The sequence below is a fragment of the Chroicocephalus ridibundus genome, chromosome 2, assembly GCF_963924245.1.
Source record: "Chroicocephalus ridibundus chromosome 2, bChrRid1.1, whole genome shotgun sequence".
Lineage (NCBI taxonomy): Eukaryota > Metazoa > Chordata > Aves > Charadriiformes > Laridae > Chroicocephalus > Chroicocephalus ridibundus.
The window spans coordinates 144,921,494-144,940,798 of NC_086285.1; the positions used below are offsets into that span (position 1 = coordinate 144,921,494).

Here is a 19,305-nt window from a genome sequence, read left to right on the forward strand (position 1 = left end):
TTGCCCACAGATGCAGTCGTTTCATCATTGAAGGTGAATGTGTTGGTCAGGCATGGTTTACCCTTAGTAAATCCTTGTTGACTATTTCTGATAATCTTCTTGTCCTTCATATATTTGGAAATTGATTCTGAGAGAATGTGCCCTGTGATCCTGGGACTGAAATGGTGCAGATTAGTTTATAGTCCCCTGGTCTTTCTTCTTGCATTTTTTTAAAGATGAGTGTAATGTTAGCCTTTTTCAGTTATCAGGGACATCTCTTGGTCCCTGTGAATTTTCATACATGGTAGGCAGTGGTATCACATCGACTAGCTCTTTCAGCACCCGCAGGCTGAAAGCCTTCCCATGAATCTGTGTATATCCAGTTTCTCTAAGGAGGCATTAACTGGTGTTGCTAGCCTGTCTCCTTCCCAAACTGTACTAGTACCCATAGAAATCTGGGAGCTGGCTTTGTCTGTGAGAACCAGAATAAAAAGAGCATTATTTTTTCTGTGTTGTTCATTACTAGACTGTTCCCCCAGCCAGCAGATCCACGTTTTCTGTAACTTTCTTTTTGCTACCAGCATATTTGTAGACTCCCTTCTTATTACCCCTAGTGTACCTCAGTAGTCATAGATCCAGCTGGGCTTTGCTTTTGTCCCAAAGTACCTAAGCAATGCTTTTTTTCTTGGTCCTTCTTTCTCCCTCTACTGTTTTCCCTCTTTGTGTTTTAGTTCAGTGAAAAGCTCTTTGATCATCTAAGCAGATTTTCCAGTATGATGGAATCATTTGTTCCTGAGCTCTTAGCAAGTTTTCTTTCAAAATCATCAAGCTCTCCTGGGCATCCTTTCTCTTCTTGGCTCTTTCCCAGGGGATTCTTCCTAGCAATTCCCCGAATAAGCTGAAATTGGAGCTTGTAAAATATGGACTCTGAATTCTGCTGTTTCCCCTTGCAGCCTTCTGGATTGTGAACTCAGTCATCTCAAGCAGCAAGCTTGAGATGCAAGTCAAGCAGCAAATCAAGAACATCACCCCTCAAGAATTTGTGTTAGGGACTCGTCACCAAGTCTGTGCAGAAACCTCCAGCCTGCACAATGCTGTCTTACCCTCCCAATAGGTGTTTGGATGGCTGAAATTTACAATATGAACAAAAGCGTATGAGTTGGAGGCTTCTGCTATCTGTAGAAAGCCTTATTCACTACATCCTTTTGGTCAGGTGGGGTCACAGACTCCACAACTGCATTCCCATTGTCATTTTCCCTCTGATCTTGATCCCTCACATCTATGGTTTCATTTTGGATCTTCATAATGGAGGAGACCTTTAACATGTAACACAAAAGTACGCTGTTCTGCAAGGGAGTGCAAGCTGGGAGCCGAGGATGGCTACAAGGCAAGCAGGGTCAGTAATCTCTCTGTCAACAAGGGCTTTGGTCCCACAGTACCCCATGAAGAAGAACAAAACAGGTCCTATGGCAGTAACCAGGCTCAGCCAGCTGTCCAGTGATCACCAGACAAGTCCATAGTGTCAAGAGAGGTCTAAAGTCAATTCAGGAAGCCAAGGGTGAGAACCTGACAGTAAATGCAGCTCCCAAGCCATGGGGCAGAGGCCACAGACAAGGCTTCTCACAGCTCTGTGCATCTCTGCCACATTGTGTTGGAAATGCTTTGAATTAGTTCAAAATTAAGGGAGAAAATTCCATCAGGTTGCAATCAGGGAAAAATCAAAGTGACTGGAAACCCTAGGCCATAGAGGTTGATTCAGAAGGAGTAGTTGGGGAGGAATGAGCAAATACCATGTGAAATCATTCTCTTTCATGATGCATGTCCTGAATCTAAGCATAAATAAAACTTACTAAGCCACTTTTCCATACACTTGATATCTTTGAGCCTTGCTAATAAAATAAAGCATGAATGAAAGAACTGTGTAGCTCTTAATGCTGCAAAAGTCAAGACAGCATGAGCACTCTTTAGAGCAGAAGTGTCCCCTAGCTCCCATATGTTATGAATCACGCTGCCTTTGAGTCAGCATGAACATGAAGAAACAAACTTCAGATCGCTGGATTTAAAATGTTTGTAAATTTAAAACCTTTAACATAAATTTCTATGTATTTGGCTTATGTACTGAATCTCAGGGATGATGGCCAACTAGCCAAGCCTCACACCCACGCCAGACCAGAGCTCTGCATCAGCAAGCAGGCCTGGGCCCGGGGCGCCAGCTCCCAAGATCTTGTGATTATCTCTGAATCCTGGATTTCCTTTCAAAAACAGAAAGTAAGCTTTCATGCTCATGGCTACAAAGAAAAGCTTGAAAATGTAAATGTTATCAGTGTGGTCATGCATATCTGACAAATGTTTTCTCTGGGAATTACTCCAAACTTCTCAGAATGAAATACAAGGAACACGGCTCATGAGGGCAACCCTGCCAATGCCGGCAGAGTACTCTATGTGTGGCAGGAAGAGACGAGAACAGCAAATTCAGATTATCAGTGAGGCAGGTAGAAGTAATTCCTAGCTACTAAGTTAACTATTAAGGGGACTTTTGACACTCTTGCTGCTCCCTTGAAGAGGACAGATGGTAGTCTCTGCTTGTACTTAGGGGTGCTGAGCCTCAACTCTTGTTCTTTTGGGAAGGCTCAGGTTTGAGTTGTGGGTGGATTCACGTGAGCTGTAGCTGGTAGAGGCTTTCTGTTAGCATCCTTAATCTGGAGCGTGTTAATGAAGCCCTGTGAAATGTGTTTCTAGTTTTCCCAACATAATAGCCTCAAGGTTTCAACAAAGATAATAATACATATTTTTCAACTCTTGTGGTCATCTTCAGAATCAGTTACACAGGAAAAGTCTGTACTGTGCACTTCAGTTAGCAAGGATTTGAGCAGATAAATGCAACTCAGCACTGAGTAGGACTAGAAGGCCTACAGCTATATTCCTCTGGTGCACACACGTGGCTTTATGGTTTCTGTATCTTTAGTGCAGTCTTGAACAAACCATGTTTTCTAATTATTTTTTTAGTAAACAGATAAGATATCCCTGTGTCGTGCATATGTGTATGTGCATATGCTGTCATAAAAACCTTTGGTAAATGAAATGTTCTATAAATATATGAAGTGGAGTTCATAAATGATAAAATACTCCTCTCAGGTTTTCTTACAAAGTCACATTCCACTTTGCTTGTCCTGAAAATATATTATTATTATTATTATTACTATTATTACTACTACTAAGGCTCAATTGCATTAGTCTACCACACATACAAGGAAAGAACAGTTCCTGCCTCAGGAAGCCCATTACCTCTGGGAATAATAATTAACTTCTGAATGTCAGTTTTCTGATTGTGTAATGAGGTGTTCAAAAGTGCGTGAATGTCTCTAAAAAATGTGACTTAGTTGATTTGTGACTTGTTTATTTTTAAGAGTGCTGAGGAGTTAAGACCTTTCTTTCATTAGTATAAATTAATTAACTCCACTGCTATAAAAATAAGTGATGGCCAGACACTACATCTAAGCGAATGTCAGTTTCTTTGACTTCATCAATAGTGGTAAATACTATGTGGTAAATATCGCAGTGCTTACTGCGCTTTCCTTTTTAAGGTACTTCATACACAAGTACTAGCTGTTTCTAGAATTTGCTTGTCTTCCCTTTCATGAGCATTTAAAATGTAAGAACCAGGTAGCAAACACCCAGAGCTGTTAAAAAACCAATGCTCCTGATGACCTGATTGTCCTGCTTTGATCTAATGAACAGCATTCAAAAGCATATATACTTATTACAGATCATGTCTAACTTGCTCTGAGTAAAATAAAGATGCAATTTTGAGGTGGCAACGTATAGGACTTAGCTGCAAAATGTTAAGAAATATTTAAGATTCTAACTTTTCTACTGCGTGTAGTACATGTGTTCTCAAAGAATTCATTGAAGTATACATATCTTATATGTATACCTATAGGTATACCTAAGTATAGCACATATTTGGAAAAAAGGAACATTTTATTTTCATAGTATGAAACAATATGGTAAAAAGTCAGAATGATGCCTTGGGGAAAAAAAGAAAAACGCTAAAGAAAAGAAAACAAAGTAACTGTTATTTACCTAGCTTATTTCTGAGGAATTATACTTCTCACTGGCACAATTTTTTCCCCATTTAGGACCAGACTATTGTGCTCTTCAAGACCATGGCTGTGAACAAGAATGTGTTAATACAGATGATTCCTACTTTTGTCGATGCCAAGAAGGGTTTAGACTTAATCCAGATAAGAAAACATGCAAAAGTGAGTAATCCTTTGGACATACTGAAGTTCATCTGCTTTTATTTCTTAAACCTGCTGTGAATGGCTTCCTTTCTGAAAGGATGAAAGTTTTTTCTATAATTAAGGTTGAAACAAATGTTTCTTTATAAACTTGAATTTTAACTGACCCAGTCATGCTGGAAAATGCTGTTTGCTGTTTTGTAGACTAGATTGTGTATTAGACGTTTTCTGAAGAGATTTATGGAAACCTGAGCAGTATTGTAGGAACCAAAGCGGCTCAATCAGTTCATCTGAAATTTTGTGACCTTGTCTTGTAGTGGCATAAACAGCTTTTTTTAAAAAAAAATTCACCTTGCTTTGCCCAGTTCGTTTAGCCAAGGACAGATGTATTTCACTAGCTTGGGAAACTATTAGACAGGTAATGTAGTTATTAAAATCAACTTAAAGTCACACGTGAAACCCCACAGTTTCCTAAAAAAATTGGAAAAAGAGCCTCAGCAATGTCAGGGTTCTAAACCAATCGCACATGCTGTTTACTTTAAAAGACTTTGGTGTTATAGCTCTTCTTGAGTTGGGCCATGGAATCACAGCAGATTTTCAATGTAATGTTGTCAAAGTTTAAGGAGAACACATTCAGCAAAATGAACTAGCCTGATCTGGTGACTCAGTTCTTGGTGGGGAGAGTTGTACTGCCGATGTTTTATGAATAGGAAGCTTGCCTGCAGCAACATGATTATATTTCTAGACGCCTATAAAATTTATCTGGTTTTGGAACTGAATTTTCTTTTAGTCTTAAAGAGACGTTCTCATGAAGCACCTTTGTTGACACACTATCATTTTTACAGCAATCATCTGTGCTATTCTATTTTTTATTCTCTATATGGTATTTTAATACATTCAGATTTTTATAGATTGGATGTACCTTGGTGAGTATAGGAGCAAAAGAACAGCATTGTGTAGAATGTGTAATTGTGAATTAAAGGCAAATTGTAATTCCCATTTTGGGGTATTTTTCCTTAACCTTAGGGGGTTTTGGATTTGGCTGTAAGCCTGGTGACATTTCCAGGATTAAGCTCCTATTCCAAAACTTGTTATAACAAGGCTCGTGTTAGATAAGCTTGTAAAATAGAGCACAACATTTGCATATATGCCCTCTTTATAAATCAGGGAGAATGCATTGCTGGTGAACAGTACCAGCCATTCCTCCTTCACCATGATGCATGACTTCTGATGACTACAGGAGCAGGTCTTTGAGAGTTAAAGCGAAGTCTTGTGTAGCCAGTATTTGCAACTTCCTCTCAGGTCCTCAGCTCACTGTCAGGTGTCCAAAGCACAGAATCCAGTATCACTTAAGAAAAGTAAGCCATTAACTTCAGAATCCTCATGGCTGGCTTGAATTCTTCACCATTTTTCTCTCCATGGAAGTAAACTTCTGTGCTTTAGGTCAGCATGACTGTGAACACGAATGTGTTAACATGGAAGAGTCATTTGTGTGCTAATGACATCCTGGATACGCCCATCGCCATGATGGCAATATGTGCAGAAATGGGGGTGTCTCATGAACTGCAGCGACTAGTTACTGCAGTCGGGCGAGGTGTGAAGAGAATGAGAAAACGCTCATGGGTCCCTTCGGAGATCTTTCTGACCTGTGCAGACCTATGTTACTGTAAAGTCCACCGCGAGCCAGGCCTGGTGAAGTAACGCTATAGTGAGATCGCTGATCCAATAGAGAACTAAAGCATCATCTCCAATCCAATAACTGGGAAAATGTGTTCAGTGAAGGTGTCTATCACAAAGGCAGTGCTTACTGTTGAACATCTGCATCATTGCTATGCGCTATGTAAACTGCAGCACACCTGATACTGATGTATGCTGATATGTAAAGACTTCTCTTTTCCATACGTGTACACTTGCAGTGAACTGTTTGATAAAATGTCCTCTTTTAATAAGAATGTTACTAAATGAAGGATCATCATTGCACCAGAAAAACCCAACAACATTGCCCACTTCACATCACCCAGTTTTCAGAAGATACTTTTATTGCAGAGAACCATTTTGTACATCATCTAAAATATTGGCAGCATTTTCCCTGATGTACTTATGACATGTTTTTCCAAAGGAACACTCAGTCACTGAAATGAAAAAAAAAAAGGTGATAGGCCAGGGAGTAATTATTTCTAAATAAACTGTTTGTGATAAAGCCATATTTAAGCAAACTTGGATGCGTTGCAAGAGCTCAGAACTTTTTAACAATTATGGTTTTAGCCTATTGCAAGTTGAATATGTAAAAATATATCCCAAGACACTCATTGTTTTTAAAAATAATGACCCTTCCCCTGTCCCTTCCCATTCTTACTTTTTTTTTACACATGTAATGAAGCGCACATGATGACCAAATTTACAGTTACTAATTTCTAAAGCCCTTTCTAAAGGTAATTAGCAGCTTTGTGATTACTCCACTCTTTGAGACAATGTGTTAAAAGATTCTGTGTGAGAACCCAAAGTGTTTAAAAGTTAAAATTCACATTAGTGTGGGTGTTTGTATTGTAAAAGAGGGTGCCAAACAGATGCAATTTTTCACAGAGAATACTGGGGGGGGGTGGGGGGTGTATTTTCTTTTTTTTTTTTCCACATTTTGTATGTGCTCTGAGAAGTTACACAAGCCTCTTCATGGTGATGTAAACTCTTGGAAAAAGGAGAATGTTCCAGCTGGAACTTGCTTTAGCTAGTAAAAACTGACACCTCAGCTTCACTTGTTCAAGCCAACGTTATCTCTGTCTATGTATAATGGTAAATCTGGACCGCTTACTGCAAACTCGATGCTTAGTTAAATAATAAACAGTGATATTTAGAACTAAGTAATTTTACATTAAGTACAGAATTTTTTTTCTGCAAACAAACAGCTGCAGACGTGCCTGTTCACATCTGTAAATGATTTGCAAACAGAGACATATGAGACCGTGTTTGTGTCTGAGGGAACTCCACTATTTTTGATCAAGTTAAGCTAAAGTGATTTGGACCTATATAACTAAAAATAGCCATTAACAAGTTGGCAATAAAATATTATGAGGAAGTTCAGTATAAAGCTTTTTTCCTAAAATGTGCTTTTTCTATACTTACAGAGTCAGCAGATTACATAGTACATCTGCAAGTGCACGTATCTCACCCTACCGCTTTGCTGTCCATTCTAGGAGATAATATGATTTTTAAACCCAATTCACACCTTGCTCTCCCTTCCACCACCCTTCATCTTTCACGCAACCAGCTGCATACAAGACTTAAAAAAAATAATCCATTTTATCGTATTTGGAATAGGAATAGGAAAATCAAAGAAAAGGAACATATTAAGACACTTTCACACTCACAATTTTTATCTGTCCCCCACTAGGCTTTAACTGCTTGAACCTGTTGGCAGGTTTGAATTGGTGATTTCTAATCCTGTTGAAAAAGAATTTACTGTTTATGAAATAACCTGAAAGCCATAATTTCTATTTTAAGAGTCACTAATATTCATACTTTATCTCTGAGAAAATTTATGGTGAACAAAAGAGAGAGTCTTGCTTTTTAAAGAAAGAAAGCCTGATTCTGCAGGTAAGACCAGGTGGGACTTCAAGGTTCTTCTTTCACTCCACTTTGTATTAGTTTCCCTTTGTGGTTTTTGGCAAGAGATCTGCACTATCTGCCAAGTGGGGTTGTTGTATTAGTTTCATGTAGGTGTTGTTAATTAACTAGGGTTACTCAAATAAGTGGGAATACTGCATAAATAAAAAGTTGTACTGACTTTTTTCCCTTGCTCTGCGAAGGCATCGTGTACTAACTGCAGTGTCATAGCATATGTATCTACGGCTGAATGTGTTTAAGACTCGTTTAGATGTAGTGTTAAGGGATATGGTATAAGGGAGAACTTTGTAGAGTGGAGATGATGGTTGGACTCGATGATCCTAAGGGTCTTTTCCAACCTAAATGATTCTATGATTCTAATGTGATTTCTTCAATTATTAACACAAATCAATAGGAGTGGACCACTGTGCTGAAAGCAATCATGGCTGCGAGCAACTGTGCCTAAATACTGACGTCTCCTATGTCTGTCAGTGCTCTGAAGGATTTGTTATCAATGAGGACCTAAGAACCTGCTCACGTAAGTCTTATGAGAACCTCCAAGATCTCAGCTCACCTAGGAAAGGTTTCTGTTTTCATACAGAAAAGAGGACACATCTTCGATTTATTCTTACAGTCTGCATTTCGATAACACTTTAATAACGACTTGAAAGCAGAAACAGACAGAAAAAGGATTTGGAAAAGGATGCTTGTCAGGATAACTGTAAATCCTCACATATTCAGAAAAGTTTTGGAAGATCTGTTCATCCACACGTGTTGAGGACCATTTTTCAGTCACATGATAAATGTGTCTGACTGACAGGTCATCTTGACAGCAGTGTCCCCCAGGCAAACCGCATCAGTTGACCTGGAGCAGGAGGAGAAGTGAGTCCCCCACACTGAGCTTTACATTTTGCATGGGAACCCTTAATAAGTGAAAGAAGTTGTCCTGACAGCTCTCCACCCTTTATAAATCTCATGATCATGGAGAATCATTGCAGTTTCATAAATAGCTGAATTGCCTCCCTCACTGGAAAAATAATAAGTAGAAAGGGCTGGGAAAAGAGGAATGTGAATGCATTTTGCCTATTGACTTTTCATGGACCTCTTCGATGAGAGGGTTTTGGCTACTTTTTCTACAGATTTTGGAGGTACATTATTTTTGAAGCTTGTTGAGTGTTGGAGCTGCTCCAGAGTTTGCTCCGTTTCTTGCACTCAGGCAACACAGTTTTAACAGAAGTCAAACTGCAAGTACTCAGTCAGAAAAATTATCTACGGAGAAGTGAGACAAATCAGCCAAGGCGATTTGTCTTTGTCTTTAACGCTGTCTTTGCTGCCATACTAACTCTTTTACCCCCATCCAATACTTTGATAGAGTTTGCTTCCGTCTGCCACTGCAGCTCTCTAGAAAGGGCCAGACAGTAATGCAAAAGTAGAACTAGTGTACATGTAAGAGCGACAAGGTCTACTAGAAACAATTTATCTAGACATTTATCTAAAAGAACCACTGGAAATTTAGAAACAGCCAAACTATGGAGTTATATCAACTTGCAAATGGAAAATCCCTTTTCCTTTGTAGTAAAAAGAGGTGGATATTTCACTCTTGAGTTATTTTCCTCCAGGCCGTACTGTGCTGTGTTTTTTGGCATCCCTATATGCAATGAAACTGTGAGCCCTTTTGAATAGCTCCTCTTCTTGCCAGCATACGCCTCTCCTCATATATATTTAGGAAAGAGATTTGTCCTATTCCTGAGCTACAGATGGGTTGTTGAAACCTCGTGGACATTTCTAGGCTATCATGAAAAGAGTTTTGGCACTTGGATTTCCTGAATGAGCAGTTGAATGGAAGGGATTAGCATTTAACATATGCCACTCCTAATGGGAAAACATGTGGGAATTACAGTTCTGGTGTGATATACCCAGCGCAAGTATTTTAAGACAGCTGTGGGAACACCTGAATGGTAAACAGATTTCTACTCTGACAACTAATTACAAAAAAATGAGTGACACTGTGTGTGTAGCCAATAGACAGTAGCAAGTGCTGCCTGCAGGATCCCAGGGGTCCTATGTCTTCGTATTACAGAGAAGAAACACATAGGAAATTTGAGATGAAAAATGGACCATATTTGACAGTCATTTTCAAGTCTTTGCAAAATCTTGAATAGTCTAAGCTAAAGCTCAGTGAGGTCCCTGAGAGGTTTTCTGCTTGCTGCTGCACGCGGCAGCTGGGTCAGGCACGCAAGTGGGTTCTGGGGACTGCCATCTTCACATCAGGCCATTTAGAAACTGTATTTAAAGAACGTTCACAAGGTAGCTTTTATGTCTTTGCCACTGTCATATATAAAATCACTGCTGAAGTCTTTTGTTTTGTTTTTAAATTCAATTTGTAAGTACTGAGACGTGGACTCTGTTGAGCTATGCTAAGCATAGGAAAGTATGATTTCTGAACTCTGCTTAAAGTAAACGGTGGAAAGTACACCACAAGACCCTTTTATATTTTATTGAAGCTATATGTATATTATCACATAAGGAACTGGATTGTTGTTTAAGCAGTTCAATGTATTTATATTTACTTGCTTATTTGCCATGCAAATACTAGAGATGAAAAATAATTGATTTGTTCTATTTTTTTAATAACTTCAATTGCTCCTGCAGGAGTTGACTATTGTGCTCTGAGTGATCATGGCTGTGAACATTTGTGTGTAAATGGTGACAGATCTTACACTTGTCAGTGTTTTGAAGGATACAGGCTTCGTAACGACGGGAAAACATGTAAACGTAAGTTATTATTCAGCAACTCAGAGTTAGATTTTTATTACACACTTAGGAGAAATCTGTAAGGTAGGATTTGATTGTCTAAATGTTGATGTCCAGTGTCATTTTAAATGCTTGAGGATTCCAAAAGTTCATAGTTTCCCCTTTGGTCTGATGTTTGCCAGAAGTATGCCAGTATCTTGGATATGCTAAGGCATCAAAAGTGGTACATACTGTTGGGCACCTGAATCACACCCTAAATGTCTGTGCCATTTAAAAAGTAGCCCTGAAATTTGACTGTTGTGAATACAAAACTATTTTATTCTCACTTACATCCTTGTATGGGACAAATGTAAATTTCTTATGAAATCAAGGCAAAAATATAGGATGTTTCCAAAGTCTTATACAGCATGAAGCTTGCAATATTATTAATGGAAAGTTCATTTTGTCCAGCATGGAATAAGGAGGATTGCAAAAGAGATATCATAACTGCATTACACATTTGACTACATTATGCAGTTATGATGAGTGGCTGATATCAAGAAAAATTTCATTGCAAATTTTTCTCCATTTTTATAGCTTTGATCGCTAAGTGATGGAAGAAGAATCATGGATAAGTAAGTCTCTGAAAAACACACAGGCATTAAGTATTTTGTAACTGTAATCCCAATAATATCCATAGATCTCATCAATATCTGCTGTTAAAAAGCATTTACGGAAAAAAAAAGTAAAGTCATCCAGACATTACCATGAGAAATGAAAAGCTCCTTATTCTCAGTTTGTGTATCACAGCCACACCCTACTTTGTTATTCCGTGGAAGCAGAGACAAATTCTGCTTGTTTCAAAAAGCACTGACACCCTAAAAGCAAGTGAAATGTTCTGTCCATGTAGAAGTCTAGAGGGATTTCAATAGATTGGAATGGAATTAAATTTAAGAAGTCGAAATGCCAGATACTGCACCTGGGACAGAGTAATGCCAGGCACAAGTATGATTTGGGAGAGGAGTGGCTGGAGAGCAGCCCCGCAGAAAGGGATCTGGGGATGCGGGTGGACAGCAGGCTCAATAGGAGTCAGCAGTGAGCCCTGGCAGCCAAGAGGGCAAACCTCATCCTGGAGTGCATCAAACACAGCATAACCAGGCAGTCAAAAGAGGTGATTATCCCGCTGTATTCGGCGTTGGTGTGGCCTCACCTTGAGCCCTGTGTGCAGTTCTGGGCCCCACAACTGAAGAAGGATGTGAAGGTCCTTGAATGAGTTCAGAGGAGGGCAACAAAGCTGGAGAAAGGGCTGGAAGGAATGTCCTGTGAGGAGTGCTTGAGGACTTTGGGCTTGTCTAATTTGGAGAAAAGGGGGCTGAAGGGTGATGTATTGCTCTCTACGGCTTCCTGAGGACAGGAAGTAGAGAGGGAGGTGCTGACTTTCTCTCCCTGGGATCCAGTGACAGGACGCATGGGAATGGTTCAAACATGCGCCAAGGGAAGTTTAGACTGGACATTAGGAAGCCTTTCTTTACCGAGAGGGCGGTCAATCTCTGGAACAGGCTTCTTAGAGAGGTGGTCGATGACCTAAGCCTGTCAGTGTTTAAGAAGCATTTGGACAATGCCCTTAACAACATGCTTTAACTTTTGGTCAGCCCTGAATTGTTCAGGCAGTTGGACTAGATGATCATTGTATGTCCCTTCCAACTGAAATAGTCTAGTCTATTCTATTCTAAGTCCTTGCAGCAAAATAAAGGGCGTGGGGAAGAAAGTGAAAGCAAGATGTTAGTTTATCTAACATTAATTAATAGATTATATTTTATTTTATTTTGAAATATTAATTGTGTCTAAATTCTGTATCAGAAAAGCCCACAGAACATCTGCTTGCCCAATTATAGCTGACAATTTTTGAGAATTTCACAGCAGGATTATCTTTTTCTTTCTCACTAGTCTTAAACACTACAAATGCGAACTTTTGTAATCCTACTTTACAGAAAGTTGACAAACACCGTCTGAACTTCAGCACAGAGGAAGAAAAAACCTAAATAATTCAGGTTTGAGCAGGTTCATTACTGAAGATAAAAAGATGATGATAGAAAGATCTGTTTCTTATCAGAAAGTTTTTATTGAAATGTGGATGTGGGATCTAGGTGCCTTTTGAAATCCCTGTGGGTCACTAATCTACATGCTAGAAACACGTGAAATTCTACAAACTCTAGAACTGGAACAGTGCACTTTCCCTTAATAGTAAGGCTGTAAAATTTGCAGGACAAAGATTTACCTTTTTGTTGCAACAACAACAAAAAAAAAGACAGTGGGTGCTATAAAAGATTTGGAGGACTGAGTCCAGCGTACTCGCAAGGAAAAGAACATTCAGCAGCTGGGAATTGTGAGACTTTCAACATCTTGCCCTTAACTAACACAAATTTTTATCTATTAAATTATTCTCAGGTAAAAATGTCTGCAAATCAGTCAACCATGGCTGTGAGCATATTTGTGTTAGCGCTGACAATTCCTACATCTGCAAGTGTCGCGAGGGATTCATATTGAGAGAAGATGGCAAGACGTGCAGAAGTGAGTGACCAGTATCTATTGAACACTTTTGCATGTGCATCAGGCAAGGAAAGAAAGGGATTTTTCACTCTTCTTGCTGGAAAAAAAGAAAACAAACAACCTTCCTATTGATATCTACATTTTTTTAACATGTTTTCATTCAAAACCTATGTTTATATCAATCATTTCCAGGACGAGACATCTGCAAATCAGTCAGCCATGGCTGTGAGCATATTTGTGTTAACGAAGATGACTCGTATGTTTGCAAGTGTCATGAGGGTTTTCTGCTGAGAGAAGATGGGAAAACATGCAGAAGTAAGTACTCTGATAATGAGTCATAGACTTCTATCTACAGTACATAGATTTGTGGAAGTGTTCTAACAAATGCAACAACAGTTTACTGTTATAATGTAAGAGTGTAGTATTATACCTGCCTGAAGCTTGTAAGAGACTCTGTGGGCAGAAATAGTGTATTTTAGTAGCCAAACTGATATGACTGGAGACAAAAGTGACTCACAATTTTTCAGGTGCCAAGAGTTCGAAGTGTTTGCTGCCTAAATTTTTGCCCATTTCTTCCTGTGATACCAGTAGACCTAATAACATCTATTACTTCTCCCTGCGTGATACATTTGCTGTAGGTGTGATTTAACCAAATATCATCAACTTTTCTCAGATAAAGACATTTGCAGTTCAGTTGACCATGGCTGTGAACATGTTTGTGTTAATGCTGATGAGTCGTACATCTGCCAGTGTTATGAGGGATTTGCCCTAAGGGAAGATGGAAAAACATGTAGAAGTAAGTATTCTTATCTTTAATAGAATATTTCCTTTATAATCTGTGCATTCGTAGACATGTTTTAAATACCGGCAACCGTATTTTTTTTCCAGATAAAGATGTTTGCAATTCTGTTGACCATGGCTGTGAGCATGTTTGCGTGAATACTGATAGTTCATACATTTGCCAGTGCTATGAGGGTTTTATATTGAGGGAAGATAAGAAAACGTGTAGAAGTAAGTTATTTTATTTTACTATATTTTTTGCACTCAGGGACTCAGAGATCTACTGAAGAAACATACTGTGTTAGAGGTAGGTCTTCTTACAGGGGATTTTGCCTGACAAAAATGAGGATAAATTCTTTATTTACTAGGAGTTTATTACTTTTAGTCTTTAAAGTTTTGGAAATGTTCTTATTCATCAAACCATAGTAAATAAAATCTAAATTATTCCTAGATAAGGACATCTGCAAATCAGTCAGTCATGGCTGTGAACATCTTTGTGTTAATAATGACGATTCATACACTTGCCAATGCCATGATGGATTTGTACTAAGGCAAGATGGGAAAACATGCCGAAGTAAGTAGCTTATGAATAAAAGAAGAAATTTCATTTTCCTTTTATTAGGGCATTATTCACTGATTGATAGCATTCAGAACTGAATATTGTTCTCTATAGATCATAAGACTTTTATGAATTAATTATTGTTTGAACTAAAAATACATTTCAGAAAATCAGACAGTTCTAAGGTTTGAATGTAGCTTTTAAATCGTGAACTTAATTTCTAGATGAAGTACGTTGAATTTTAATCTTGAGCATAGGATGTTGCTGCATTTTACTTTGATGGGTTGAAGTTCTAATTGCCATTGTGTTGTTCTGTGTATATTCATGCAGATCATGACTTAATCTGTTCCTTAACCTCTTAACATGTTCTTTTGTAAATGATAAGCAGATGAAACTCCTTCTGGCTCTTTATATGTTTTCTAGTCTCTTCATAAGTCTCTTCTTCCTCCCCTAAAATCTCTGCTATTTGTTAGCATCCTGAGCTGACCCTCAGTCACACAGTTGTCCCACAGCCTGTAAGAACAGCTTTCATTCTTAGTTTCTGACTGTATAAGCCTAATTCTGGCTATTTTAAAATACAAATGATTGATTGGCTGTTATCCAGCTTGCAAAAAGATTCATGTCTCCTTCTATCAGCAGCTGCTGTATTCTGGAGTAACCTACAAACTTTGTCAGTGTATACAGTGTATACACTGTATACTTTGTCAGTGTGTACAGTGTTTTGTATTTTCTTTTGGGTTGTTCATAAAAATGTTAAGTAGTAGAGGAGCAAGGCAAATTCATCTAAAGCAAGCCACTTCCTGTTCCCCCGTTGACAATTTATTCTGAAGACTTCTCTAGCCAGTGTTAATCCATATAATGTTCGTTCTTTAGTCTGTTTTCTTAATCAAAAGAAATACCAAGACTGCCACCTTACTGAATGCTCCATTGTATGAATAGCATGAGCTTTATGAACCAGCCTCATAATCAATTAAAAAAGATATCTATTTAGTTTTCCAGGATCTACTTTTCCATAACACCAAGTTGATTGATATTCGCTTTCTGTGATTTTACTCTGAATCAAGTTCCACATTATCTATTCCATTACTTTAATGCAGATCAACGTCAAGCTGACAGGTTTACTCTGTCTACTACTACTCACCCTTTTCAAACAGTAGTATTTTTTTAGTGTGCATGCATACACTGGGGATGGAGGCTGCTCAGTGTTTTGGGGCTTCCTCGGAGTTCTAAGTTACTGAAAAATAACACTAAGCATCCAGGGCGTTCTTTAGCCAGGTCTTTTACAACTTTTTGCTGCAAGTTATCTGGAGCTACTGATTTAAAAATATGTGTGTGTTCGGTAGGTGCTCTGTGACCTACTTCTCAGCTGATGAAACTCTTCACTCCAGCAATATCATGGGTAGCCTGTTTCATAAGTTCAGATCTGAATTCACTAAATATCTGTAACATTTCTGCATTAAGACTGGCAATTCTACCATTTCTATGTATTAATTAACAATACATTGTTAGAATTTTTTTTGTTCCTAATAGTCTTTGAATAACTTACTTACCCACACTACCCTTTATTTTGTTGGCCATGCACCCCCTTGTCTTTTATCTTATTATTTCAGTGTTTTCAGATTTGTAATATTTTTATGTTCCTTTCTTTTTATGTTCCTTTCTTTCAATCATTATTCGAATCTTATAGCTGTTCTCAATTTCTAGATGAGGTTGCTTTTTTAACTACTCTGGCATTCTTTTTAGATTATGGGACTACATTTTGGGGGGGTATCTAGCAAAATAACCTTAAATAGTGCAATCATTCACTTCTTTTATTATTTTTTGTATTATTTCCCCCACATCCCAAAATAGTCTGGCTCATATTTGCTTTCAGCTATGTAAAATTCATCCTTTTGAAGTAATAGCCATGTCTGCTGCTGGTTTGTATTTGTTTCTATTTATAAACAACAAATGTGTTTGAGTTGCACACAGCTATGTACAAGCTGATGCTAATTTTTACTTAAATGATAATTTCTTGTTTATCTGCTATAATGGGATCTAGTTTAGATTGCTATGTCTTAAATGTAATACTTGTTGAGTTAGAAGATTGTCTTCTCTAGTAGGTTTGGGAATTTTTGTATTGGCAGCATGAGACCTCCAGGTAATTTGGCTCAGATTGAAGTTCTTGTAAAAATATGGTTTTCTTCCCTACACATTAAACCTAAGTATTTTGCTGCAGAGTCAATGTAAACATGGCTGTCAGTACTGTTCTACTTCCTGTGGAAAGGTAGTTCTCCATTAGCAATTGAGAAGATTTTCTTTTGTGTGGCAGTGAAAAAGAAACAGGGAATGCTGATAGATGGCTCCACTTCTGTACTTTCTCCCCATCTGTCCTTCTTGAAGAGGTTTTAACCAACTGGTTTTAACATTGCAGTCATACAAATCCTCCCATCAATTTTCAGCAATACCAGTTAGATTTTATTTATCCTCTTAAATGAGTAGTTCCTATTCTTCTGGGGTTTGTTTATTCAGACTCTTGGCATTGATGTAAGGATGTTAAAGAATTATTTTTCTTCGTGTCCTGTGGTGTTTTGCTTAGTTTTGGTTTTAGCAGCACGAATTTGTGCTAAATGACAGTACTAAATTATTCCCTCCTTTCACTCTTACTGCTCTTAATGTAAACTCCTCCTTAATCTAGTCAGATTAGTCCTAAAATGATTTATTGTCAGTGGGAGGCCATCAAAACCATGCAATTCTTTCTGCTCAGATGGTAAAGAACCTATGCTCCATGTACGCTAAGCTGTCTATCATTTAACTAGCCAGAGATTTGCTTTCAGTTTGCAGGCTTCCATCTTTCTTTGCTCCTGGGATTACCCCTACAGTCTTTGTACTTATAAAAAAGTTTAACTAGCAAACCACATTAAATATTATCTAACTATTCCAGGCAAGGATATTTGCAAATCAGTCAACCATGGCTGTGAACATGCTTGTGTTAATGCTGGTGATTCATTTGTTTGCAAGTGTCAGGAGGGATTCCTGCTAAGAGAAGATGGAAAAACATGCAAAAGTAAGTAGTCTGATATTTATCAGCATACTTTTTATCTGAGGCTTATGCTTGTGTAGAAATGCATTAACCAGCAAGAGCTGTCATGTGTTTTCAGATAAAGATCTTTGCAAATCAGTCAACCATGGCTGTGAACATGTTTGTGTTAATACCGATGATTCGTATATCTGCAAATGCCATGATGGGTTCCTACTGAGAGAAGATGGGAAAACCTGCAAAAGTAAGTAGCATGAGAACTTAATTTGATGAATTACACATATAATCAAGGCCTCTGATGATGTATGTTGACTACCAACTCTTCGGTTTGCAGACAAGGATGTTTGCAATTCAGTCAACCATGGCTGTGAACAGCTTTGTGTGAATACTGAAGATTCCTACGTCTGCAAGTGTCGTGAAAAATTCATACTGAAGGAAGATGGAAAGACATGTAGATGTGAGTAGCCTGCGCTATAAAAGTATGTTTTTATTTAAGTATGTATGTGTTTATTTTATTTAAAGTATGTATTTATTTTATTTAAAAGTTGAGCCACAACTTTTAAGTGTTGTGGCTGTGAGTGTTTGCACATGTGTACATTTGTGATTTCCAACTATTTGAGCTGATTAATAAAGGGTATTATCTCTCCCTAACGAACCTCACCTCACAAACGCCATCCTCTCGTCTCAGATAAAGATGTTTGCAACTCAATTGACCATGGCTGTGAACATATTTGTGTTAATACTGATGATTCCTATATCTGTAAGTGTCATGAGGACTTCACACTGAGGGAAGATGGGAAGACTTGTAGGAGTAAGTTGTTTAATCTTTGTTTTGTACTTCCTGATCTGTTAATGAAACACAGTATGCAACGGCAGTGTGTTATTTGTGTCTTTAATATAGAATCAACTTAATGGAAGTGAGCTCCTTCATGGAAGATTATTGCCATAATTTTTACATTTTGTGAAAGTTATTTACCTAGCTAACTGTGCTAAATATAATTTTCATTATTCCAAGGTAAAAATATCTGCAAAACAGTCAACCATGGTTGTGAACATGTCTGTGTTCCAACTGGCGATTCATACACATGTCAGTGTCACAAGGGATTTATATTGAGGCGAGACGGGAAAACATGCAGGAGTGAGTAGCTGAAACTTTTATGGGGAATATGTTTTTTCAGTCATAAAAGAAATAACAGACTTAATTTCTCTCAAAGCTTGTGCATGCCTGTTTTGCATTTGAGAAATTGTCTAATAAGGAAATTCTCTTAAAAATTCTCAGATAAAGACATGTGTAAATCCATTGACCATGGCTGTGAACATGTGTGCATTAATAATAACAATTCATACAGCTGTCAGTGCCATGAGGGTTTTGTCCTGCGACAAGATGGGAAAACATGTCGAAGTAAGTAACTCAATATGTTCTTCTCTGGCATTGCTACGTAAATGAACAAAGATGTTCTACTCCTTTGTCACACATTCTTCAAATATCATGTTTGGAGTCTTTGAATTTATAAATACGTTAAATAGAATACATATAAATATTTCAATTTTTTTCTAGATAAAGATGTCTGCCAATCGGTTGCCCATGGTTGTGAACATATTTGTGTTAATAATGACGATTCATACATCTGCAAATGCCAGGAGGGATATGTACTAAAAGAGGATCAGAAAACATGCAGAAGTAAGTACATTTTATTTAGAAAGCATTTGTTTCTTTGATTTCTAAAATTAGTTGACCTCATGTCAAATACCTCACTTCAAAAATTATATAATATTTGAAAGCCCAAACCACATGTGAGTGTGATGGAAAATGCCTTGAACAATTAACTTGATGCTCTCGAAAG

At 37.9% G+C, this 19,305-nt stretch overlaps 1 protein-coding gene across 4 annotated transcripts in view; it reads left to right on the plus strand.

The window, feature by feature from the left end:
* MATN2 (matrilin 2) overlaps positions 1-19,305 on the plus strand; it is a 79,448-nt gene that overhangs the window by 44,254 nt on the left and 15,889 nt on the right. For 3 of the 4 annotated variants that reach the window (XM_063327249.1, XM_063327251.1, XM_063327250.1), the window contains exons 7-21: positions 4,119-4,241; positions 8,236-8,358; positions 10,473-10,595; positions 13,002-13,124; positions 13,296-13,418; positions 13,777-13,899; positions 13,992-14,114; positions 14,335-14,457; positions 17,366-17,488; positions 17,583-17,705; positions 17,796-17,918; positions 18,150-18,272; positions 18,477-18,599; positions 18,741-18,863; positions 19,020-19,142. In XM_063327249.1, coding sequence (XP_063183319.1) covers positions 4,119-4,241; positions 8,236-8,358; positions 10,473-10,595; positions 13,002-13,124; positions 13,296-13,418; positions 13,777-13,899; positions 13,992-14,114; positions 14,335-14,457; positions 17,366-17,488; positions 17,583-17,705; positions 17,796-17,918; positions 18,150-18,272; positions 18,477-18,599; positions 18,741-18,863; positions 19,020-19,142 — 1,845 coding nt within the window. The remainder of the gene's footprint in view (positions 1-4,118; positions 4,242-8,235; positions 8,359-10,472; positions 10,596-13,001; positions 13,125-13,295; positions 13,419-13,776; positions 13,900-13,991; positions 14,115-14,334; positions 14,458-17,365; positions 17,489-17,582; positions 17,706-17,795; positions 17,919-18,149; positions 18,273-18,476; positions 18,600-18,740; positions 18,864-19,019; positions 19,143-19,305) is intronic. The other variant, XM_063327252.1, reaches the window with a different exon arrangement.